Source organism: Hypanus sabinus, chromosome 9 (assembly GCF_030144855.1).
Source record: "Hypanus sabinus isolate sHypSab1 chromosome 9, sHypSab1.hap1, whole genome shotgun sequence".
In the NCBI taxonomy this organism is placed as follows: domain Eukaryota; kingdom Metazoa; phylum Chordata; class Chondrichthyes; order Myliobatiformes; family Dasyatidae; genus Hypanus; species Hypanus sabinus.
Genome location: NC_082714.1, coordinates 97,090,608 through 97,116,052, shown reverse-complemented (window position 1 = coordinate 97,116,052; position 25,445 = coordinate 97,090,608). Strand labels below are relative to the sequence as shown.

Below are 25,445 nucleotides of genomic sequence, written 5' to 3'. Positions count from 1 at the left end.
TTTCTAGGGCATGTGCTATCATGAGAGGCTGGATAAACTTGGGTTGTTTTCTTTGGAGTGCCAGAGGCTGAGGGGAGATCTGATAGAGGTTTATAAGATTATGAGAGGCATAGATAAAGTGGGCGGAGAGTATCTGTTTCCTCAGGTTTGGAATGTCTAATATCAGAAGGCAGGCGTTGAAGGTGAGAGGAGTATGTGAGGGATAAGTTTTTTTTACTCAGTGGTGGATGCCTGGAATATGCCTGGTATGGTGATAGAGGCAAACATATTAGAGGCTTTTAAGAGACATATCGGATAGGCATGTGGATGTAAGGAAGACGGAAGGATATGGACATGGTGTTTGATGTAGGAGGGATTAGTGTTTGAGTGCTTTAGATTTGCTTTTTAACTGATTTGGCTCAACATTGTGGGTGAATGGCCTGTCCTATGTTCTATCATCTGAAGTAACACACGCAAAATACTGGAGGAACTCAGCAAGTCAGACAGCATCTATGGAAATAAATAAACAGTTGACGTTTCAGGCCGAGGCCCTTGTCTAATGTTAAGTTTCTACTCCTACTCTCTATTCTGCCCTACCCTCCCCTCACCAAAGGAGGCAATTTTTTGTTTCACCCCATCAAACTCTTAACAGTGTTTGATGTTATTAAAGAGGGGTAGCTACCTTTGGCCTTGTATTCTTCGTCATCAGTGGCCAATAAAGGAGAATTGCGTGTTGAGTTGCCAGGTAACTTGAGGTTGATGGGTGTGACTGCGGTGTGCATGCAGACATCCCAGGTGAACTGTGATGATGTAAACAGTTTATTCTGTAGAACGAGGCTGCCTTGAATTCATGAGCAGAAAGTTATCATTCTGATCATTTGGTCCTCCGATAAGCCCCCTGATCGGACAATAATAAGGTAATCGAAGCTCAACCTGGTAAGTACCATATAGAATTACATAAGCTGTGTTTGGGTGTATGCCAACTTTCAGTTTTGACAGAGCAGTTTTTATTTGGAGTAGTCTGTAATCTGGGCATCGGGTTACATTCCTGTTCGTGGTGAAGTTACAACATTTAAAACCTAATGGTTTTTTGTTGCCTTTTGTCTGCCGCTTCCCTCCTTTATCTCACTTTTCCTCTTGCAAATATATTCCCATCGCTCCCCGCTGCTGGAATTTATTGCTCATGTTGTTGGGACAAGTCCAGTGTGTTTCCTTGTCGACATTCCCCAAGTTCCTGAGCTCCTTCTGCAAGGGCAAACTACTGAACAGTAACGTGCAAAGACACGTTCTGCAGATGGTCAGAGACCTCCCTGCCTTCCACAGAGAACCCTACCCTGATAATGAATCATATCAGAAATAAAATCTTGTTTAAATCTCTTCCAGCCTATGTATCTGGAGAGTGAGCTGTTGCTAGTTAACTGTTTAAGGGTATTTTGGAACTTTTATTTAGTTATGGCTCAGTGGATAAAGCTCTTGTCTGTCTATAGGTTTAAATCCCACTCCAAACACTCGAGTGTGCAATCCCTGTCTACATTCTATAGTATTAAGAGCTATAGTACTGCACTGCATTGTTTAAGATGTCTTTATTACTAGTCCAACTGAACTCATCTTTTGTTGAGTGTAAAAGATCCCACAGCCACTATTCAAACAAGAGAAATTCTTTTAGGCCCAATAGTATTCTCCCAATTAATAGCATTTTTTAAAAAAGAAACAGAAGACCTTGTCATCATTACCTTCAAGTTTGAGGCCACAATGATACAGTGAAGATGACTTCAGAAGCACTTCACTGACCGTGCTATCCTGATGTTACATAAATACAAGCCTCTCATAGTGCTGAATATAAGATGGACATCTTGCTATAAACTTTTACTTTGCAATGTGCAATTTGCTTCTTTACATTATCAAATGTAGAACACTGGAATAGAGGTCAGCATTGGACACTACTTAGAAAACCAGATTTTCAGATTAAGGGGGCTTCAAAAATTGAGGTGTGTGTAACAGCAACAGAATTTCTTTTAATATTGTTTTACGCTCAGATGGAGTCAGTACTTAACACTGCCTGGTAATTTATCTGTAAGTTGCTGCTGAGGCCTGCAATTTCTTGCCCATCCTCATTTTGCCCCTGGAGGTTAGCTGTTCCACTTTAGAGTTAATGCCATTGCTGTGGGTTTATAGTCACATACAGTACAAACCCAGAACAAATATTTCCTTCTCTAAATGATGCTGGATTTTTACGATCGGTTGATGAACATCGTTGCTGAAACTTGCCTTTCCTTTCTATATTAATGTAATAATAACAACTTGCCTGCAGGTGGAATTTAAATTGGTGTACTCACAGTTTACCCCAGGTTCCATTCATCAAGCAATTTGCTGACTGAAAAAAGGAGACATGTTTGCTGTTTTATGCAGTTGCATCTGTTTATGTAAAGCAGTCCATCTGGAGAGATGGTCCTTTGAGTTTATCGCAGGATTTGGGAAATTTCACATTCATTCTCGTTGGTTATGCAAGTACCAAAATAATAAATTGAGATGACCTGTTGTACCTAAATAGTGAAAGGATAAATTTCAGTCAAGCTCTTTAATACCTTGTCTTGTTTATCTGTTAATTGTAAGGTTTCAGTCTCAGAGTTATCGGAGAGGTTATTCCTCCTTTCAATGTGATGAAGTGTGAGATTATCCCTATTGTTTAAATGGGGAGGGATCTGGATGTCCTTGTAAGTGAAGCAGTAAATTACCAAGCAGTTACAGCAAGTAGTCATGCAAGTAGAATGTTGATTTTATTACCAAAGGATGTGTTATGTTTTGTAACTCTAAAACATTAAACTAAATGAAAGGAAAAGATGAGTCTAAAATAAGACTATAAGACCAGAAGCCATGGGAAAAGAATTAGGTCACTTGGCCCATCGAGTCTGCTGTGCCATTTAATCATGGTTAATCTTTTTTTTCCCTTCCTCAGCCCCTTCCCTGGCCTTCTCCCTGTAACCTTTAATTCTGTGTCCAATCAAGAACCTATCAATCTCTGCCTTAAATATACCCAATAACCTGGCCTCCACTGTTGCCTATGGTAACAAATTCCAAATTCACCACCCTCTGGCTAAAGAAAATTCTCTGCATCTCTGTTTCAAATGGATGCCCATCTATCCTGAGTATGTGTCCTCTTTTCCAAGACTCCCCACAATGGGAAACATGCTTTCCACATCTACACTGTTTAGGGCTTTCAACATTCGAAAAATTTTCAATGAGATCTGCCCCTCATCCTTCTAAATTCCAGCAGGTACAGACCCAGAGCTAACAAACCTTCCTCATATGATAACCCTTTCGTTCCCAGAATCATATTTGTGAACCTCCTCTGAACTCTCTCCAATGCCAGCACATCTTTTCTTAAGATGAGGAGACCAGTACTCTTGAGTGAGGCCTTACCAGTGCCTTATAAAGCCTCACCATTACATCCCTGCTGTTGTATTCTAGGCCTCTTGAAATGGACGCTAACATTGCATTTGTCTTCCTCACCTCAAACTCTATCAGCAAGTTAACCTTTATGGTGTTCTGCACAAGGACTCCCAAGTCCCTTTGCATTTCAGATGTTTGAACTTTCTCCCCATTTAGAAAAGCTCCACAGGTCGACTCCAATTTGAGTCTTAACTTTCTGCTTACTTTAAGTGAGGTGCACACATGTAACCTGGTGGCGTGATAACATATGTCATATATGTACTTTACATATAAACCACAATGAACAAGAATGCTGAATCAAACAATATATTTTATAATACTCAAATATTAAATACACAGCACTCCTCTCTGCTTAGCTATAAACTCCAACTCAATATAGAATGTATCTCAACTAGATACACAATATACTATAAAATACAACTACTATACAGACATCCATGGCGTAGTAAATTTTAAATAGTCCTATTCAGGCTTAAAGATTTAATTGCTGTGGAGCTTTTCTTACTCTTGTAGGATAATGTCTTTCCTGACGAGGAGGTTGGGGGTGTAACTCTGCTTGGCAGTTGAGACTTGTGGCTGTGAAACAATCTCAGATTATGGGACCTCCTCCGGGGTGGTTGTTGGAGTTGACCCTTGGAAGTGGTTCTGACAGATCTGGACTCTTTCCTTCTTTTCAATTTCTTGTCTTTTTTTCACCTTCCGTTTTCTTATAATTTATTGTATCTCTGACATTGCTAATTTCTCGATAAATTAGGTCTCTTCCCTTTCTATAGCACTTATGTCATCCTCTTTTTCCTTTTTCTTATTTCTAGGATGTGCATCCTTGACAAGGTGCATTTAGTTCACTGGAGTATTCTCTTATTTATCCTTCTATCACTCCCTTTACGATCTGATCTCGCCTCTTGATTTCCTCATCCACATCATCATCTGATGAATCTTTTGTTTCAGTATCTCCATTGACTACTTTCTTTTTGGCCTTCCATTCATCAGCTGGGCTTTGGTCTTTGCATCTACTTATACAAACAGCTTTTTGACTGCCACCTTGAAGTTCATGCAATAACCTTAATACACACAAAGTAGATCCTGGATCTTTATACTCACAAAAGCTGAATGCTTGCAAGTTTCCTGAAGCTCCTTGAACTCTCTTCCAGCTTAAAACCAAGTAACTGCCTGATTAACATCTCAGAAACTTTCTTGGAAATATTGCCTATGAAATTGGTTGTAGCCAGACCACTGCTTTTGTCACTTAACACAATTCCTCTGAGCAGCATGGTCCTTCCTTGGTCCAGTATGTTTTCCAACCAGAGACAGAGATTGGCACCAATTCCTGTTTGTCCTCTGGGGAACAGTTCATGGTGTATAGCATGGAGACAGTTGTGCATCTTCCAGCACCTTTCTTCATTTGCTTCCAGTTGACTCTGTTGCAGCAGATGGATGGATACCCAATGAAGTTGTAGTTGGCTCTGCCAATCATGTCCCCACAATGCTGGCCCTCCTGTTTTACCACGTGCAAGCTCAATGTGGTGTGTTGGTTGTTGTATTTCACTGTTACAAGTGTTATTCCAACAGAAGTTTTCATTTCTCCAGTATAAGTTCTTAGTTGGCTTTCTGCAGGCTTCAATTTAGTATCTTTGAAATGCCTTTCAAATTCATTTTGTGGAATGACTGAAACAGCTGAGACAGTGTTTAATTCCATTGTATTTAAATTGCCCTTCACTTCTGGTGAAAGTCATATTTCCTGTCTGTTAATTTTCACATTGTAAATCTCAAGGCCACCCAGTCCTGTGTCACTCTCTTTCTCTTTCCTGTGCAGTCTATTTATTTCTCGTCTGCCCAACATATTCTTTGTATGTGCCCTACTTTGTTCCATTTTCTGCTGGTTTTGCCTCTGAGCCTGCATTGATCTAGTGTATGCGAGTCCCTGACACAACAGTAACACAATTTGTTTGGGCAGGCGTGCTTCTGTTTAGATGTGCCAATTTTGTTCATGCTCACTCCCATTCCTGACTGCAACTCAATTGCATCTCTGTCTGTGGCTTCCATTGAAGCAGCAATTTCAACTGCTCTTTTAAATGTGAGTTGAGTTTCAGTTAGAAGCTGCTTTTGAATGCTTTCTTGTGAACAAGAAACTAAATGCTCTTAGTGCACTATTAAGTCCATCATTGAACTGACAATGCTCAGACATTTCTTCATTTTAGCCACATATGCTGAACTGGACATTTCTTCCTTTTGATTCCACTTAGAAAAGCTAAAGTGCTCTGCAATCAACAATGGCTTTGGTTCTAAATGTTCCTGCATTACTCTCATGATATCAGCAAAACTCATTTTGGCTGGTTTGGTTGGAGCAGTCAAATTTTTAAGCAAACTGATTACCTTCAAACCCAATTTACTCAGCAAAGCTGGTACTTGCTTCTCATTGGCTATTTCATTTGCTTCAAAATACTGCTCAATTACATCAGTATACACAAGCCAGTTATCTGTTTTGTAATCAAATGTTCCAATGTAGCCAGACACTAATGCTCTCCTGCCTTCCCCTCTATATCCCTTCATGCCCCGACCAATCAAGAATCTATCAACCTCTACCTTAAATATACATTAAAGCTTGGCCTTCACAGCTGCCTATAGCAACAAATTCCACAGATTCACCACTCTCTAGCTAATGAAATTCCTCATCTCCGTTCTGAAAGGACGCCCCTTGAGGCTGTGTCCTCTGCTCTATTGTAGGAAAGGCAGATGAGCTCAGGCCATGGATCAACATGTAGAATTATATTGTAGACTTGGTTGCAGGAGGGGCAGGACTGACTGCTCAATATTTGTGTTCAGCTGTCTTAAATGTGACCGAGCAGGAGGGATTAAAATGGGAGGGTGGTGTTACCAGTGCAAAAGAGAAAATGTCGTACCAGTGTTCAGTCAGGACAGACTGGAGAAATCGTATAGTGAGGCATTATGGGTGGAACTCAGAAATGAGAAAGATATAACCATGTTAATGGGGCTCTTACAGACTACCCACAGTCCGTGTGGTTTTGAGGACCAAATTTACAGAGAGATCACAGACTGTTGCAACAAACACGAAGTTATAGTAGGTGATTTCCATGTATTGATTGGGACTTCCATACTGTAAAAGGACTGGGTGGGATAGAGTTTGTCAAATATGTTCAGAAAAGTCTCCTTCATCAATACCCAGAAGTCCCAAGTAAGAGAGTGTGCGATACTCGATGTGCTATTAGACAATGAGACAGGGCAGGTGACAGAAGTTTGTGTGGGGCAACACTTTGCATCTAGTGAACACAGAGCCATTAGTTTCACATTAAATATAGAAAAATAGAGGTCTGGTGTATGGGTTGAGATTCTGAAGTGGAGAAAGGACAATTTTGATGGTATCAGAAAGGATCTGGTAAGTGTGGATTTGGACAGGCTATTTTCTGGCAAAAGTATACTTGGTAAGTGGGAGGTCTTCAAAAATGAAATTTTGAGAGTACAAAGCTTGAATTTGTCCATCAAAAGAAAAGGTAAAGATAACAAGTTTTGGTTTTCAAGAGATAATAAGGCCCAATTAAGAAAAAAAACATATAGGCAGGTAGGAACAAATGAGGTACTTTTGCAGTATACAAAATGCAAGCGAACACTTTTTTTGCTGGTGGGGGAGGGGAATTGTTGCTCGCTGCCACTTACGTGTTGTGGGGGGGGAGCTGGGAGACTTTGGGGTTCTCGAATTTAACGCATTCATTCTTTGGAGCACTTCTCTGTCTTCATGGATTCTTGCGAAGAAAAAGCATTTCAGGATGTATACTGTATACGTTTTTCTGACATTAAATTTAAACCTTTGAAGAAATAAATCTGGAGGGTTAAAAGAAGGCATGAGTTTGCCCTAGTAAACAAGGTGAAGGAGAATCCTAAGGAATTCTACAGATACTAAGAACAAAGGGATTGCAAGGGATAAAATTCTTCCTCTAGAAGATCAGAATGATAATCTATGCATGTAGCCAAAAGAGACAGGTGAGATCTTAAACTGATGTTTTGCATCTATATTTACTCGGGAGATAGACACTGTGTATGGAAGTGAGACAAAGCAGCAGCAAGGTCATGCACTCTATACAAATTACAGTGGAGGAGATGTTCGCTGCCCTGAGGCAAATTACAGTGGATAAATCCACAGGGTGTTCCCGTGAACCCTGTGAGAGGCTAGTGTAGAATTACAGAGGCACCTGAAGAGATATTTAAAACATCCTTAGTGACAGGTGAGGTACTGGAGGATTGGAAGATGGCTAATGGTTTTCTGCTGTTTAAGAAATGCTCTAAAAGTAAGCCAGAAAATTATAGGCTGGTGAGCCTGACATCAGCAGTGGGAAAGTTATTGGAAGGTATTCTGAGATAGACATGGACTGCTTAGGGATAGTCAGCATGGCTTTGTATGTGGTAGGTTGTGTCTATCCAATCTTAGAGTTTTTTGAGTAAATTACCAGGAAAACTGATGAAGACAAGCCAGTAGATGTTGTCTACATGTACTGTAGCAAGGTATTTGACAACATCCTGCATGGAAGCTTGGTCAAGAAGGTTGAGTCACTTGGCATTCAAGATGATGTAATAAATTGGATTAGACATTGGCTTTATGGGAGAAGCCAGGGAGTGGTAGAAAATGGTTGCCTCTCAGACTAGGGGCCTGTGATTAGTGGAGGGATCTGGACTAGTGCCGCAGGGATCTGTGCTGGGTCCATTGCTGTTTATCATCCAGAGTATTGATACAGATGACAATGTGGTTAAGTGAATCAGCAAACTTGAGGTTGTAGTGGACAACGAGGAAGACTATCAGAGCTTGTAGAGGGAAAAATGTGCTGAAAAATGGGTTGTAAAGAAAGCTTTTGGCACATTGGCTTTCATTAAGCAAAGTAGTAAGTACAAGAAATGGAATGTTATGGTGAAGTTGTATAAGACAGTGAGGCTTAATTTGGATTATTATATGCAGTTTTGGTCATCTACCTACAAGAAAGATGTAAATTTTCTCTGTACCCTTTCAACCTTATTTACAAGGTGTTTCTGGGACTTGAGGACCTGAGTTATAAGGGAAGATTGAATAGATTAGGAGCTGCCAGTGCAAGTGATGCATGCAAGCTTGATTTCAACATTTAAGAGAAGTTTAATAAGTACATGGACGGTAGGGGTATGCAGGGCTGTGGTGTGGGTGCATGTTGATGGGATTAGACAGTTTAAATAGTTTTGCATGGACCAGATGGGCTAAAGGGCCTGTTTCAGTGCTGTATTCTTCTGATACTCTATGACGCTTCTCTTCTCCCCTCTAGAGAGACATGTATAATGTCTTGCTGCACTTCTTGGGTTCATTTAAAAAAATACCTTGTCACCACTTTTATGTAACTCCAAAACATTAAATTAATTGAAAGGAAAATATGGGAGTCTGAAATGCAAATCTAACTTTCCAGTTACATTAAGTGAGGTACGTATGTGTCACATGGTGGTATGATGACATATGCCATTTACGTACTTTTACATATAACCCGCAATTTAGTATTTAAACGAACAAGAATTCTCAATCAAACAATATATTTTTCCAATAATACTGAAATATCACTGAAGTATTAACTACACAACAGGATGGAGTATAAAAGTAGGGAGTTCTTGCAACAACAATATGGTGTAAATGAGCTTACATCTGCAAAACAGTGAACTCTTTGGGTTTCTTTCATTAAGTTAAGGATATACTTCTGTTGAAGACAGTTCAGGGAAGTCAAACTAGCTTGATTCCTGGACTAAGGGACCTTTCCACACAAGCCATTCAAGGAATTTAGGAGAATGAGAGGTGTTTTTGCTGAAACACAGACGATTCTGGCATTGATATTGAGGAAGATACTGAGAGGATGTTTCAACTTGTGAGAACATCTAGAACCAAAAGCATAGTTTCAAAGCAAGAAGATAGTGGTCAGGATGGAATGCTCCTGTCAGATGTGGGAATTCAAGGAGTTGGATCTGGAGTTGGTTGTACTCAGGGTCATTGGGGAGGCTAAAGATATTATAGACAAGACTTTTGAAGAGGTGGTCATACTCGGAGTACATGCTTCAAACAGCAGATGGATGGCCATCAGGAGAGGTAAGGGAATTATGTCAGTACAGGGTTCCCCTATAACCATTCCCCTCAGCAACAAGTATATCTCTTTGGATACTGCTGCAGGTGTTGCCCATCAGATCACGGCAGCAACAGCCAGTCTGCAGGCACTGTGGCTGGCTCTGAGGCTCGACAGGGAAGACGGGCAGTGTGGTAGTTATAGGGGACTTAATAGTTATGGTGTTAGAAAGGAGATTCTATTGCCACAAATGAGACACCAGGATGGTGTGTTAACTCCCGGGTGTTAGGGTCCATGATTTATCAGAGTAGCTATGGAATATTTTCGGGTTGAGGGGAGGAGACAGCTTGAGGTTGTGGTGCATATTGGCACTAATGAAGGGGTCTTGTGCAGTGAGTATATAAAATTAGGAAAGAGGCTGGAGAGAAGGACCTCCAAGGTTGTAATTGCTGGATCACTCCCTGTGTCTTGGGCTACAGCAGGTAGAAATGGGCCTTACCAACTCGATTGAGTTTTTTGACAAGGTGACGAGAGGGATTGACGACAGTGGATGTTGACTGCATGGATTTTAGTAAGGCGTGTGACAAAGCACTTCATGGGAGGCTAATCCAGACAATTAAAATTCATGGGGTCCATGGTGAATTGGCTGTTTGAATTAAGAACTGGCTTGCACAAAGACAGGGTAATGATTGAAGAGACTTACTTGAGCTAGATGCCTGTAATTAGTGGAGTTCCGCAGGGATCTGTGCTGGGACCTTGTATGAAAATGTAGGTGGGTATGTTAGTAAACTTGTGGATGATACCAAGAGTGGTGGAGTTGTGGATAGTGTAGAAGACTAGCAAATGATATAGATCAGCTGTAGATATGGGATGAGAAGTGGCAGATGGAGTTTAACCCAGATAAATGTGAGGTGTTGCGCCTCAGTTGGGCAAATGCAAGAAGACTGCACTGTTAAATGCAAGATCCTTAAGTGCTACTGAGCAGAGAGATCTTGGGATCCAAGTTCATAGCTCCTTGAAAGTGGCTACACAGATTGATAAGGTGATTAAGAAGGCTTATGGAATGCTTGCTTTTATTAGTTGAGGCATTGAGTTCAAATGTCAGGAGGTTATGTTTATAAAACTGTGGTTAGGCCACATCTGGAGTATTGTATACAGTTCTCGTCACTTCACTATAGGAAGGATGTTGAGGCTTAGGAGAGGGTCAGAAGAGGGTTACCAGGATGCTACCTGGTTTAGGCATGCTAAACCATGCTATCACGAAAGGCTGGATAAATTCGGGTTGTTTTTTCTGGAGCACCAAAGCTGAGGGGAGAACTGATCGAGGGTTACAAGGTTATCAGAGGCATAAATAAAGTAGACAGGCAGCATGTTTCCCAGGGTGGAAATGTCTCATACCATGAGGACATGCATTGAAGGTGAGAGATGGTAGGTTCAAGGGGGATATGAGGGGTAAGTTTTTTACTTGGGAGAGTGGTGGATGCCTGGAACACACTGCCTGGTATGGTGGTAGAGGCAAACACATTAGAGGCTTTTATGCTGAAGGGTCTCATCCAAAAATGTCAACTGGACTCTCTTCCAGAGATGCTGCCAGGCCTGCTGATTTTGTGTGTGTTACTTGGATTTCAAGCATCTGCAGATTTTTCTTTGTGAGAGGCTTTTATTAGATATTTGGATAGACACATGGATGTAAGGAAGATGGAGGGATGTGGACATTGTGTAGGTAGGAGGGATTAGTGTTTAGGTGTTTTTGATTTGCTCTTTTGCTGGATTAGTACAACATTGTGGGCCAAGTGGCCTGATCTTGTCCTCTGCTGTTCTCTATTCTATGTTCTATAATGAGAACTTCCTTTCCTGAGGATCGTGGATGTCGTATTCTCTATCCCAGAAAGCTGTGGTGGCTGAATAATATATTCACAGCTGAGATGGACACATGCTTTTTGTTCTTTTTTTAAAAGGGAAATTTGGTTAATTAAACAGGAATGCTAAACTAAGACCAAGATCTGATCAGTTTTGGAAGTCTGGGGGTGGGGCACGGTGCAGTTGGTCTGGAATTGGGGGTGGGTGGGGGCTGCGGGTGGCAGCTAGCTGACCGAGTGGGCGGGTGGTATAGTGCAGCCAATTCCTGTTCTTCGTCATAGGAAAGTACAGCACAGAAACAAGCCATTTGATCCACCTAAGAAATCATTTAAACTGCCTATTTCCATCCAGATGCACTGGGACCCAAGTCCTTCATACCCCTACCACCCATGTATCTATCCAAACTTCTCTTAAACGTTGAAATTGAGCTCGCATGCACTACTTGTGCTGACAGCATGTTCTACAATCTCACAACTCTCTGAGTGAAAAACTTCCCCCTCATGTTCCCCTTAAACTTTTCACCTTTCACACTTAACCTATAACCTGTAGTTGTAGCCCCACCCAAACTCAGTGGAAAAAGCCTGTTTGAACCCCTCATATTCTTATTTATTTCATTCCTTTGCCCTAAAGCTCCCATTCAATTAGAGCATAGAATCTAGGCTGCTACCTCAGGAGAGTTTTCTCCAGTGCCCTGGCCAACATTGTCCCTCAGTTAGCATGAGAGGAACAGATCATCTGGTCACTTATTTTGCTTGGTATTGGTTGATGTACTCACCTACATAACAATTCTTCAATTCAATTCTGCTCTCACCCTTTCACTGCCTGGAACTCTAAGGAACATTTAAGAGACTATTGGGTACATTGATGAAAGAAAATTGGAGGGCTACGTGGGAGTGAAGGGTTAGATTGATCTTGGAATAGGTTAAAGGGTCAGCACAACATTATGGGCCGAGTGGCCTGTACTGTTTTATGTATTTGCATGATGTTGATCTTCTATCCCCACAGTGTTGTGCAATGGAAAACAAACTATTTCTTCCAGAGTAAAACATGATTAAGATAATTTCCTGTTTGTTTCCAGATACTCTGGAAATCTGACTAGGTATTTTGTGGCCCGAATTGCATCTGATATGATCTTAGTGTCAGCTGAATGGAAGACAAAACTATTGTGACTGTGGAGCACTATGTTGCTGAGGGCAGGGAGGAGACTCAATTATCATTGGGAAAACTCCACAACAACTTGTGCCTTTACATCATAATGCTGTGGTGGAAAACCTCGCAGACTTGCCTTTTATCCTGGAGACACAAGAGACTGCATCTTCTGGATTTCAGACCAAAAACAAACTGTCACGACATAATTCAGGTTCTTGATTCAAAACATCCAGCACTGCCCAGCAACCCCTGATTTAACCCCAGCCTAATCACAGGGCCATTTACAATCACCAACTGACCTAGCAACCTGTATATCTTTGGATGTGGGAGGAAACCCATGGAGTTCACATGGAGAATGTACAAACTCCTTACAGACAGTGGCGGGAATTGAACCTGGATCGCTGGTACTGTAAAGCATTGTGCTAACCACTACACTACCATGCTACCCTGCTCAACCTGCTGAGTTTCTTCTTGCTTCCCGTTATGCTGCTGGGAGCGATGATGGTCCTCCATCTCTTTCTGTCCTTGGCCATCTTCTCTATTGTGCCCCACGTGTGGTTCAAGGTCTTCATTTCTGCCTCTACAGCAAGGCACAAAGTTGTTTTTGGTCTCTGGTGTTTCCTCTGCCCTTCAGGAGTCCAGTCTTTATGAAGGAGTTAGCCTCGCTTCTTATCGCGTGCCCAATTCATCTGCAATGTTTCCTTAAAATGATTGTGGCCATGTCCTCTTGATGACACTGAAGGAGTAAAATGTGATTGGAGATCTTTCTTGACCAGAAAATATGTTGGATCTTCTGGAAGCTCATGGTGTGAAATGACAACAGCTTGGCAAGATCGCTCTCTGTCATAAGACCATTTAAAAAAAAATAGGAGCAGAATTTGGCCCATCAAGTCTTTTCTGCCATTTCATCGTGACTGATCCATTTTTGCTCTCAGCCCCTACTTCCTGCCTCCCTCCGCATCTGACTAAATCCTTCTGTAGCCTCTCTACTTTCCTCAAAACCACCTGCCCCTCCACCTCACATTATCAGCAAATATTACAATAAAAGCCATCTATTTCCAAATCGGTGACATACAACTTAAAAAGAATCAGTCCCAACACAGACCCCTGTGAAACACCACTGGCAGCCAACCAGAAAAGGCTTCCTTTATTCCCACATTTTGCCTCCTGCCAATTAGCCACTGCTTTATCCATGCTAGAATTTTTACTGTAATACTATGGGTTCGCAGCTTGTTAAGCAGCCTTATGTGACACCTTTTCAAAAACCTTCTGAAAATCCAAATACACAACACAATTGACTCTCCTTCAAAGAATTCCAGCAGATTTGTCAGGTAAGATTTTCCCTTGAGGAATCCATGCTGACTTCAGCCTATTTTATCATGTGCCTCCAAGTATCCCGAAACCACATCCTTAACAATCGACTCCAACATTTTCCCAGCATCTGAGGTCAGCCTAACTGGCCTATAATTTCCTTTCTTCTGCCTCTCACCCCTCTGAAGAGTGAGTGACATTTGCAATTTTCCAGTGTTCTGGAGCCACTCCAAAATCTAGTGATTTTCTTGAAGATCATTACTAATGCCTCCAAAAACTCTTAAGCCAACTCTTAGAACACTCGGGTGTAATCCATCTGTTTGAGGTGATATATCTTCCTCCAGACCTTTTAGTTTCCCAAGAACCTTTTCACTAGAAATAGTAACTTCACACACTTCATGACCCCTGACACCTGAACTTTCACCATACTGCTAGTGTCTCCCACAGTGAAAATGGATGCAAAATCCATTTTCAGTTCATCCATCGGTTCCTTGTTCCCCCATTATTACCTCTCCAGCATTGGTTTCCACTCTCACCTTTTTTACACTTTATGTATCTGAAGAAACTTTTGGTATTCTCTTTAATATTGGCTAGCTTACTTTTGCCAGCATTCTGACCTATAGAAGAGTGAGAGATTCTTCAGCAGTTTATTTTGTGCTTCCAGCTTTCTTATGCCTTCCCTGATCTTCCTGTCTCCATACAGCTATAGGCATTTGCAAAATGTGCAGACTCTGTTACGGATCATCTGTAATTAGGGGGTGGACAGTTTGCAGCTGGATAATCAGTTCGGAGAAATGACCTTTAGAAAGGAATGAATCTTGGGAAAGGTGTGATAAAGATGTATTAAAATAATTCTGTGAAGAAGGAATTGCATTTTATCTCCTGTTTATCTGTGGGTTAGCAAGCTATTGTCCCATTGTAATCTTTACTTTTCCAGTCCACAGAAGGAAGAGCTGGAAACCCCAATTTCTGCACAAGTACAAATTGAGGATATGGAACTCCGGGAAGAATGGCAGGATGAAGAGTTTCCAAAGTAAGATGCTGTCTTCGAGATAATTCTATTATGTTGGAGCCTTCAAAAAGAGGTTTCTTAATCCATATTTGTCAGATATTTTTACATTGTAATTCATATATCTTTCATGTGTCTCTATAGATTTTTCCAAAAAAAAAAGCTCATGAAATATGTATGAATTACACTGGGGTTAATTATTTGGACTGACATTATCCTCAGAAGACAGTTACAAATATCCTCAAGGTATTTATGATGATAACACTATTTGATGTAATGGACAAGAAGTTGTTAGAGCAAGTCTAGATCAAAGGAGAATAACTTCAAAGGCAGAACCAGTCATTTAAGGGTTAATAGGGGAGCACTTACTGACACTCAGGCTGGTGCTCTGACCCCAGGAAGGTTATGAGACTTGTTCTAATTTTGCTGCCTTAGAGGCCGAGTTCTTTCCTGATTGTGAAAGCTAGCCCAGTGGAGACCAATAAGTAGAAATCATAAAGTTGCTCTTTGTGGCCAACTGTGGATTCCCTCGTGCTTTTTTGAAATTAGCCAGTGTTATAGTTGAAAATTTTATCTAAGAGAAAAGACTGGAAGAACTTTCTTTGTAACAGAAGGCTGAATGGAGGCTGGAAAATAGGAAGGACCATTTCCTTTAACAAAGGACACACTAAAATAGTGGGTAAAAATGTACATAATTGGTAGAAGGAATAGAGGGGTAAGGATTTTAACCCAGCCAGAAGATGTCAGACATCTGGCATTCATTGCTGAATGTATGCTGGAGACAGAACTCCTCAAAGTATTTAATTAGTATTTTGGATGTGTAGTTCTCTTAACCATCGGGGCAGTAGACTTCAAAATCATAATGAAAACTTCTGGCATGTTGGCCTTCCTAAATCAATGTACTAAATACAGGAGTTGGGATATTATGTTGAAATTGTACAAGATGCTGGTGAGGCCTAATTTGGAATATTGTGTGCAGTTTAGGTCACCTACCTACAGGAAAGATGTAAATAAATGGTTCCTTTTATCAGAGAATGTATACAGTATACAACCTGAAATACTTGTCTTCACAGATATCCATGATAAACAGAAGAACCCCAAAAGAATGAATGACAGAAGAATGTTAGAACCCCAAAGCCCACTCTACCCCCTCCCCCACACACGCATCAACCTCTCCCTCCCCCGTTTCAGCAAAAAGCGTCAGTGCCCACCAAGCAACAACAAAAGAGACCATGAACTCCAGTCAACGAAAACTGTTGTTTACCCAACAGTTCAACATGTCACAGGTTCTCTCTCACTAACAAGGGACAGAGCGATATCACCCATTTTCACAGCGAAAGGGGAGACTGACAGTGGCTGTTATGATATTACAGTCTGCCATGTCACTTTTCCATTCATCCGCCACAGCAAAATCCTGTGATCCCTCAGTTGGCAACACTGGTCACCCACAGGCCCGCACCCTGAGGGTGCCACCTTTCAAGCCACGCCTGGGAAATGTGGGAAAACAGTCATCCGACCAGCTCCATGAACAGAACTCATCCACTGTTGTTTATTTTTTTTATTATAAACAGTTTGAGTGCCACTTGTAGATCAGGGCCACACAGAACCTCTACCTCCTTGAAAAAGGGGAAAAAAGTCATTGAAGAGAAGAATTTGAGCTGTTTCCGCAGATGAGCTCAAAGGGCAGCTACTTGGCCCCATCTTAATTCTGCCCACTCCTCCACAAGACTGAAAGAGTACAGAGGAAATTTACAAGGACATTGCCAGGACTTGAGGACCTGAATTATAGGGAAAGGCTATTTAGGTTAGGACTTTATTCCCTAGAATATAGAAGATTGAGGGGAGATTTGATATACAAGATCGTGAGGGGTATAAAGAGGGTAAATACAAGCATGCTTTTTTCATTGAGGTTGGATGAACTACAACTAGAAGCCATGGGTTAAAGGTGAAATGTTTCAGAGAAATATGAAGGGGAACTTCACTTTGAGGTTGTTGATGTGGAACAAGCTGCCAGCACAAGTGGTGGATGTGGGGTTGATTTCAACATTTAGGGGAAATTCGGATAGATATATGGATGGGAGGAGTATGGAGAGCTATGGTCAGATGCAGGTCCATGTGACTAGACAGATTAATGGTTTGTCATGGACTAGATGGGCTGAAGGGCCCTGTTTCTGTGATGCAGTGTTCTACGACTAAGAGCAGGAAGGTGGGATTAAAAGCATGACTTAGACCATTCAGTCTTATGAGTATGCCCTGCCTTTTACTGCGATGATGGCTAATCTTTTAATTCAATGCCTCTTTCCTGCACTGTAACCTGAAAACCTAAAGACCCATTGGTGTGTGTCCTGAATGTGGTCAGCTACTGAGACTGCAGAGCCTGTCATATAGGGAATCCCAAAGATTTGCTGTCTTCCAGGTGACAAAATTCTTTCTCCACTTTCTCTTTAATGGCCAAACTTTGAAATTGAAGTTAGTGGTACAAACTCGTGTTGTTTTCTCAGGGTGGTGGAGGCTGAGGAGAGAGCTGATGGAAGTATGTAAGGTTATAGGAGACGTGGATGAATAGGCAGCAAGTATCCTTTCCCCCCACCCCACCCCCCGAGTCAAAATGTCCAATAGTAGATAACGTGAATTTGAGATAAGATGCGTAAGTTCTAGGCAGGGTTAGTTTTGTTTTATTCTGGGAGTGGTGGCTGCTTAGATGTGCTGTTAGGGGTGGCAGAAGAAGCAGATATGATAGAGGCTCTTAGATAGGCACATGAATATGCAGATCATGGAGGGATATGGACTTTAATAGGCAGAATGGACCAGATTAGAGAATGTTTAATTAGTTTGGCACAACATCCTAGGTTGGAGGGCCTGGCTGTGCTGCATTGTGTGTACTGGAGATCCCAGCATAGGATCAGCTCTATATCTTTCCAGTGAATCCCTAAAGGATTTGTACTTTTCAAGGACATCACTCCTCATTTCTCTAAACTTGGGTACAGATACAGACAGACATACTTTATTGATCCCGAGGGAAATTGGGTTTCGTTACAGTCGCACCAACCAAGGATAGTGTAGAAATATAGCAATATAAAACCATAAATAATTAAATAATGTAAGTTAATTATTCCAAGTAGAAATAAGTCCAGGATCAGCCTATTGACTCAGGGTGTCTGACACTCTGAGGGAGAAATTGTAAAATTTGATGGCCACAGGCAGGAATGACTTCCTATGATGCTCAGTTTTGCATCTCGGTGGAATGATCTCAAAGGAAATTACAATGTCACAGTAGCATTACAAGTGCACAGGTAGACAAATTTACAAATACAGTATTAGAAGAGAAGTAAGAAAGAATAAAAAATAAATGATCTCAAACAGTCTGAGGATGGGGCATCACTTCCCCAGCTACAGGTTGACTCATTATAGAGCCTAATGGCTGAGGGTAAGAATGACCTCATACAGCGCTCTTTGGAGCAGCGCAGACTTGGACTATTACTAAAAGTGTTCCTCTGTTCAGCCAAGGTGGGATGCGGAGGGTGGGGAAACATTGTCTAGAATTACCAGGATTTTCCGGAGGGGCCTTTGTTCTACCACAGCCTCCAGTGTGACTCCTATAACAGGGCCAGCCTTTCTAATCAGTTTATTGAGCCTGTTGGCATCATTAGTGTTGATGCTATTGCCTCAGCACATCACCGTATAGAACATTGTACTGGCAACAACAGACTGATAGAACACAAGGAGAGGCCTGCATACTTCAAAGGACCTCAGACTTCTCAGGAAGTAGAGGCGACTCTAGCCCTTCTTGCACACAGTCTCTGTGTTGTTGCTGCACTTAAGTCTGTCATTCAGGTGCACCCCCAGGTACTTTTAGCTCCTCACCACATTCATGTCCTCGCCATCAATAGTAACAGGGAGCAGTGCAAGCTTGGTCTTCCTAAAGTCCATTACCATCTCCTTTGTCTTACTGATGTTGAGCTGCAGATAATTCAACTTGCACCATTTAACAAAGTCCTCCACCACAGCCCTGTATTCATCATCCCATCCTCCCTTTATACACCCAACTATTGCTGAGTCATCAGAGAATTTCTGCAGATGACATGACTCAGTGTTGTATCTAGAGTCTGAGGTATACAGGGTAAACAGGAAGGGGGCCAGTACAGTCCCCTGTGAACCATTGTGCTGCTTACAGCCATGTCTGACACAACTCTGAAGCCACAAAAACTGTGGTCTGTCAGTATAGATCCAGTCAGTTGAGTCTTTCCTCGTACAGCTAAACTGCTATCAAAAGTGAACAAGCTGGTGAATCATCTCTAGTCTCTCTCTTTTGCAAGGGAATTCCTTGTTGGGTATAGAGGCCAGACTTTACATGAAATTCCAGATGTAGCCTCAGCAGAGTTCAACATAGTGTTCTACTTGTGTTTTCCATTCTCTTACAGTAAAGGTCAAGGCATGCACATTTTTTTAAATTAGTTTTTTTATGCATTTTCTACATAACTACAGATAAAAAAGCCCAGATTAAAATGAAGAACATTGATACAGTGCAAAAATATACAATAATAATATGATACAAAGAAAGATAATTGAGAAAGCACCCAAATTGAAGACATGTAAAATTAGTATCCTCCCCAAGCCCCGCAACAAAAAAAAACTCCAGACCAACCACAACACAATATAGAGAATATAAATCAGGACACTTAGCAACAGAAGATATTAATGCCTACTACCACAAAAAAGGAGCTGGAAGCAAGGGACCGAAAAAAAAACCTTAGTTAAGAGGAAGGTTATGAAAGTACTCAATAAAAGGTCCCCAGACCTTATGGAACTTTAAGTCTGAATTAAGAACTGAATAATGAATTTTTTCAAGGTCTAAGCAGGCCATAATATCGTTAAGCCATTGAGCATGAGTGGGCAGGGCAACATCACTCCATCTAAGGAGGATTAAACATCTAGCCAGGAGAGAGGCAAAAGATAATATTCGACACTTGAGTTGAACTCAGACGTAAATCTGTCTCACCCCAGAAACCGAACAAAGCAATTAAAGGGTTAGGTTCTAGGTGGTGATTCAGAATATACGATAACGTTATGAAGACATCTTTCCAAAATTTCTCCAAGCTAGGACAAAACCAGTACATATGGATGAGAGAGGCCACGCCCCTTTTGCATTTATCACAAAGAGGACTAATGTTGGGGTAAAATCCAGATAATTTAGATTTAGACATATGGGCTCTATGAACAATCTTAAACTGTAAAAGGCAATGGCGAGCACAAAGAGAGGTTGAATTAACCAATTTGAGAATCGAGTCCCAAGTCTCATCAGATAAGGAGGTATTTAAATCATGCTCCCATGCCATTTTAATTTTATCCACAGGGGCACGTCGTAAGGCTGCTAATTTATCATGAATAAATGATATTAAACCTTTACCTAGTGGATTCATAGAAAGAAATAAGTCCATAACATTTTTCTCAGGCATTTCAGGGAAGTTAGGGATTAAAGGAACAATAAAGTGTCTAATTTGGAGATATCTAAAAAAATGAGCATTAGGCAGATTGAACTTAGCAGAGAGCTGTTGAAAAGAAGTGAAGCGATTATCAATAAAAAAATCTTCAAAATGTCTAATGCCCTTCCTATACCAATCCTGGAATGCTGAGTCATACGTAGTAGGTAAAAAAAGGTGATTATGTAAGATGGGGCTAGAAAAGGAAAAACCATGGAAACGATAAAATTTCCTAAACAGAGCCCATATACGCAAAGTGTGTCCAACAAGAGGATTAACTATTAATCTGGACAAACTACTAGGGAGTACAGAGCCAATAAGTGTAGAGATAGATAATTCTTTAGTGGAGCTCAACTCCACTGCCACCCAATTAGGGCACTCAGATTGGCCATGAAAAAAAGACCAAAAGGTAGCACAACGTATATTGGCTGCCCAATAATATAAACGAAAGTTAGGTAAAGCCATGCCACCTTCTTTTTTAGATTTTTGGAGATAAACTTTATTAATTCTAGAGTGCTTATTCTTCTACAGATATGACAAAATAATAGAGTCTAAGGAATCAAAAAAAGATTTAGGAATAAAAATTGGGATTGATTGAAATAAGTATAAAAGTTTAGGGAGAACATACATTTTAACAACATTAATATGACCCACCAAAGACTTAGATAGAGGTGACCATTGTAACAGACTCTGTTTTATATTATTATGGAGTTCAAAAGGAATATTTGAGTTAATAAGGATGGAGACCCACCCACTTTGACAGAAGCCAGGAGTTATCAAAATAATGAATATGAGTTTCTTGAAGGAAAGCAATGTCAGCTTTGAGTTGTTTAATATGTGAGAATAACTTCCTCCTTTTAACAGGGTGATTCAATCCCTTTACATTCCAGCTCACAAATTTAAGTGTATTAACCATTATCAATTGTTAGTGCATAGAAGGCAGCAGTCAAGCAGTACAATAACAATCTGGGAGCAAAAATGTAAACATAGATTCATAGAATCAAAACAGAAACATGTCCTAGGTAACAAAGGAAAGCAAAAGAAACAGTGAGTAGTGTTGGAACTGGAGAACCCACCCCATCCTCGCAACCCAAAACTAGACGGCTACCAAAAACAGCAGCTAGCTCTACCAAAAAAATTAACCCAAGTATGACTTCCAGTTCTGTGTCGTTAACAACAGTTCCGTATAAATACTATAGCAAATGGTAACTAGTTTATGCACTAGAAAACATAATAACAAATATGAATAACTTCAACAGAAGTATAAAACATAATACAAAGAAAATCAGAAGAAAACCAAAACTAACCTACCCGCGAAAAATTATAGAAGATTAAAAAAAAAATGGGAGGGAGAAAAGGGGGAAATTATAGATTCAAAGAGAGTACTTATCAACCATTTACAGAAAAAAAAACAAAACTTAAACTATGAATCAACCAACAGGGAGGCCTTCAATAAAAACTCCAAACCTCCAAAACAAGTTAAAGTCAATTGTAGATCTCTAGAGATAAAGTTATACAAGAATAAAATAGATTACACAAGTATAATCTAAACGTCCGTAGGGAAACATTAAACTCAGATTATCTATTTAGAAAAAACGCACTAAGTCCAGGGAGAGATTGTCTACAGCCCTTAGAGTTTCAATAAATAATGTCTGAATTATTCAAGTAAAGTCTGAGTCCGGAAAAAAATAGCTTTACTACAAGAGGTACTTATCCACCATTTTAGAAGGTCAGACCGGTTCCGAAGAAGATGGGATGGCCGGAAGACTTCCAACAAATGCCTCAGCCTCCTTCACTGATTTAAACCACTTATATTCTCCAGTAGTAAGCGTAATTCGAAGGTCGGCTAGATTTCGAAGGGAGGGTCTGAGTCCGCGATCAAAAAGCACTTTCATTACACCTTTAAACTCAGCACGCATCTTCAGAACCTGGAGGGCAAAATCCTCCACAAAACGAATGACTGTATTTTGAAAAGCAAAAGTACCTCTGCGGCATGCCTCCATAATCAAACAGTTTTTCACCTGGTATTGATGAAAGCACAAAATTACCGGTCGTGGGCGGGAACCCAGAATTGCACGGGAAACGTAGATCCTGTATGCCCTTTCAAGCTCAGGTGGAGTCGGAAAAAATTCTTTCCCAAAAATCTCACAGAGAAAATCGGAAAAAAAATTCACGGGGGAGCCCTGTTTGGTGGCCTCTGGCAAACCAAGAATTCGTAAATTACAACGTCTGCTCCGGTTTTCAAAATCCACAATTTTGGAAAAAAGTTTGCAATTCTTCTCCTCTAGGCTGGAGCAGAGAGATTCAAGGTATTGAACACGGCGTTTTAAATCTTCAGAAGTTGAGTCAATGCGAGATAAATGTTCAGCATGTTCGTCCACTCTAGCGTTGATCCGATCCAATTTGACATCCAGCTGTTTGAAAGAAGTTCTAAATTCCTTTAAAATATCTTGTCGATGCTGTTCCAAAGCAGCGAGAATGTCAGCCGGCAAAGCTGTAGAAGTTTCCTTTTTCCCAGTTTTAGTACTTTTGGTTGCCATTATAAGATAGACGTGTTCGCAGGCAAGTAAAAGAGACCTAATAAAATACCTAACTAAGGTTTAAGAATGGAGACATATAGTACTAAAGATAGGGAGAATGACGGAGCAAAAGTTCGGAGCAGCTAAACAATCACCATCTTACCGGAAGTCCCCAAAGCATGCATATTTTAATTTTGTGATTCATGTCCCAGATCTCTCTGAACATCAAAACCTCTCAAACTCACACCAATCGAAAGATATTTCAACTTCCTGAAATTTTTCCCACTAAACCTCTGTTGTCCACATTACAGTCCATCTGCCAAGTCCTTGCTCATTCAGTCAACCTGTCTATATTTTCTGGAAATCTTCCTCTATCTCCTTGTAACCTACAATGACACCTAACTTTGTTACATCAGCAAACTTGAAAATATTTAATTCAATCTCTTCAGCCAGTTAAGTGATTTTAGATTGTTAACATCTTGGGTTGAGCAACAGTCTCCAGAGCAGCTCACAGGTCACAGCACCCCAATTGAAAAAGCACATACTAGTTCCTGCCTATTTTCTGTGGTCCATTAGTCAATCCTTGATTAGCACTAATGCACACTAATTTTGTTTAATAAACCCTTGCGTCGCATCTTCTGAATGATCTATCGAAGTCTGAATACATCATATCAACTGGTATATTATCTAGTTGTCTGTTACCATCTCTTAAAATGTCAACCAATTTGTCATCCATGACTTCCCTTGCACAAATCTACACCAGTTCGACCATGTTTCTTAAATTTCAGCATTTTTCCAGTTGCTGCTTTCAGGCTAACTGTTTTTCAGATCCCTCTTTCCTTCTCTAAGCATTGAGGTTATGATTGCTGTTTTCTAATACAAGAAAAGTTGTAGAATCAAATGGATTTTAGACGGTGAAAATTGTGCATCCACTATCTCCATAGCTTCCACCTTCAAACTCCAAGGATGCCAGTCACTAGGTCCTGAAGAATTATTACCTTCTGTCCTACTAATTTCATCAATGAGTTTTTTTTCTTGAAATGTTAAGTTCTTTGAGATGCTCTGTTACAATTTTTCTGAGAATGTTTTTGTGTCCTCTTCCAATAAGACAGAGATTGAAGAGATTATAATGTTTAATCTTTCTTCATTTTCCAATATTTCTTAATGTACTACTTTGACAGAGCAGTCTAACGAAATTAGTCTCAACCCTATAACACTTGTGATTCCTGTCCTTCTACATTACTCACCTTATCATTTATTTTTGTGTTTTCTCTCATCTTGCCATTTCCAAGTCTCTTATTTATATTTCCCTAGATTGAGTTCCACATCTCATTTTTGTGCTCCCCTTGCTACTTCGTGATGCTTTCTTACAGTCTACAGCTTTCTTCTTCTGTTCTAATCACACTGTCTGGTTTTGTAGAATTATGGTTTAACAGCCAAAATGATGCATATTACATTGAAGTGATTCTTTCCTCAGAATTGGAACTCTTTTTATTTTTATATTTGCAGACCACTTCCTGAAGACAACGATGCTCTGACAGAGGATGACCTAAATGTCAATGCAGATGCCAACCGACCTGGTAATTACTTTGGGAATGGGAACCTTTAATGAGAATTCCTGTTTGAAAGGGAGTGACTGCCCCCACTGTGCCTTTGACCATAAGGTGTAGGATCAGAATTTGAACATGGCTAATCGTCTGCTCCCCATTCCATCATGGCTGATTTATTATCCCTGTCAACCCCATTCTCCTGCCTTCTCTCCATAACCTTTGACACCTTGACTAACCAAGAACCGGTCAACCTCTGCTTTAAATGTACTGAATGATAGCTTTTAGGCTGATAAGATGAGTCCCTACAGTCCTGATCTCATTCTATCTCTCCAGATCTCCAGATCTCATCTAAAACAACTGTAGTTCCATTAGTAAACCAGTAGCCTTGGCTTTCTCAAAGTTCAAAGTTAATTTATTATCAAAATACATATACGGTATGTCACCATATCCAACCCTGAGGTTCACTTTCTTATGGGCATACTCCGTAAATCCAAGAAACAAAATAGAATGAATGAAAGACAGCACCCAACAGGATGGACAAGCAACCAATATATAAAGGATAACAAACTGTGCAAATACAAATGAAATAAATAAACAAACAATTATCGGAAATATGAGATGAAGAGTCCTTGAAAGTGGATCTGTAGGTTGTGAGAACAGTTCAGTGATGGGGCGAGTGAAGTTATTCCCACTGATTCAAGAGCCTGATGGTTGAGGGGTAATATTTGTTCCTGAAGCTGGTGATTTGAGTACTAAGGCTCCTGTACCACCTTGCTGATGGCAGCAGTGAGAAGTGAGCATGGCCAGGTTGATGGGGGTCCATGTCGATGGATGCTGCTTTCCGGCAACAATACTCCGTGTAGATGTGCTCAGTGGAGGGGTTAACCCATGATGGACTGGGCTGTATCCACAGATTACTCCTGTGCCTGAATAAATTGCAGAAATATTCATAAAATATAGGAAAATGGAATTGATTGCATTAATACTTATTTGTTGGAAGGAATTTGTAATTGGTTTATTACTGTCACATGTACCAAGATGCCCTAAAAACTTTTGTCTACCTG

The 25,445-nt window shown here is 40.6% G+C and overlaps 1 protein-coding gene across 3 annotated transcripts in view; it reads left to right on the top strand.

The window, feature by feature from the left end:
• Window positions 1–25,445, top strand: part of bnipl (BCL2 interacting protein like) — an 81,644-nt gene that overhangs the window by 20,893 nt on the left and 35,306 nt on the right. For 2 of the 3 annotated variants that reach the window (XM_059980315.1, XM_059980314.1), the window contains exons 2-3: window positions 14,761–14,856; window positions 24,341–24,411. In XM_059980315.1, the coding sequence (XP_059836298.1) occupies window positions 14,761–14,856; window positions 24,341–24,411 (167 nt within the window). Of the gene's footprint in view, window positions 1–772; window positions 916–14,760; window positions 14,857–24,340; window positions 24,412–25,445 lie in introns of those variants that run through there. The other variant, XM_059980316.1, reaches the window with a different exon arrangement.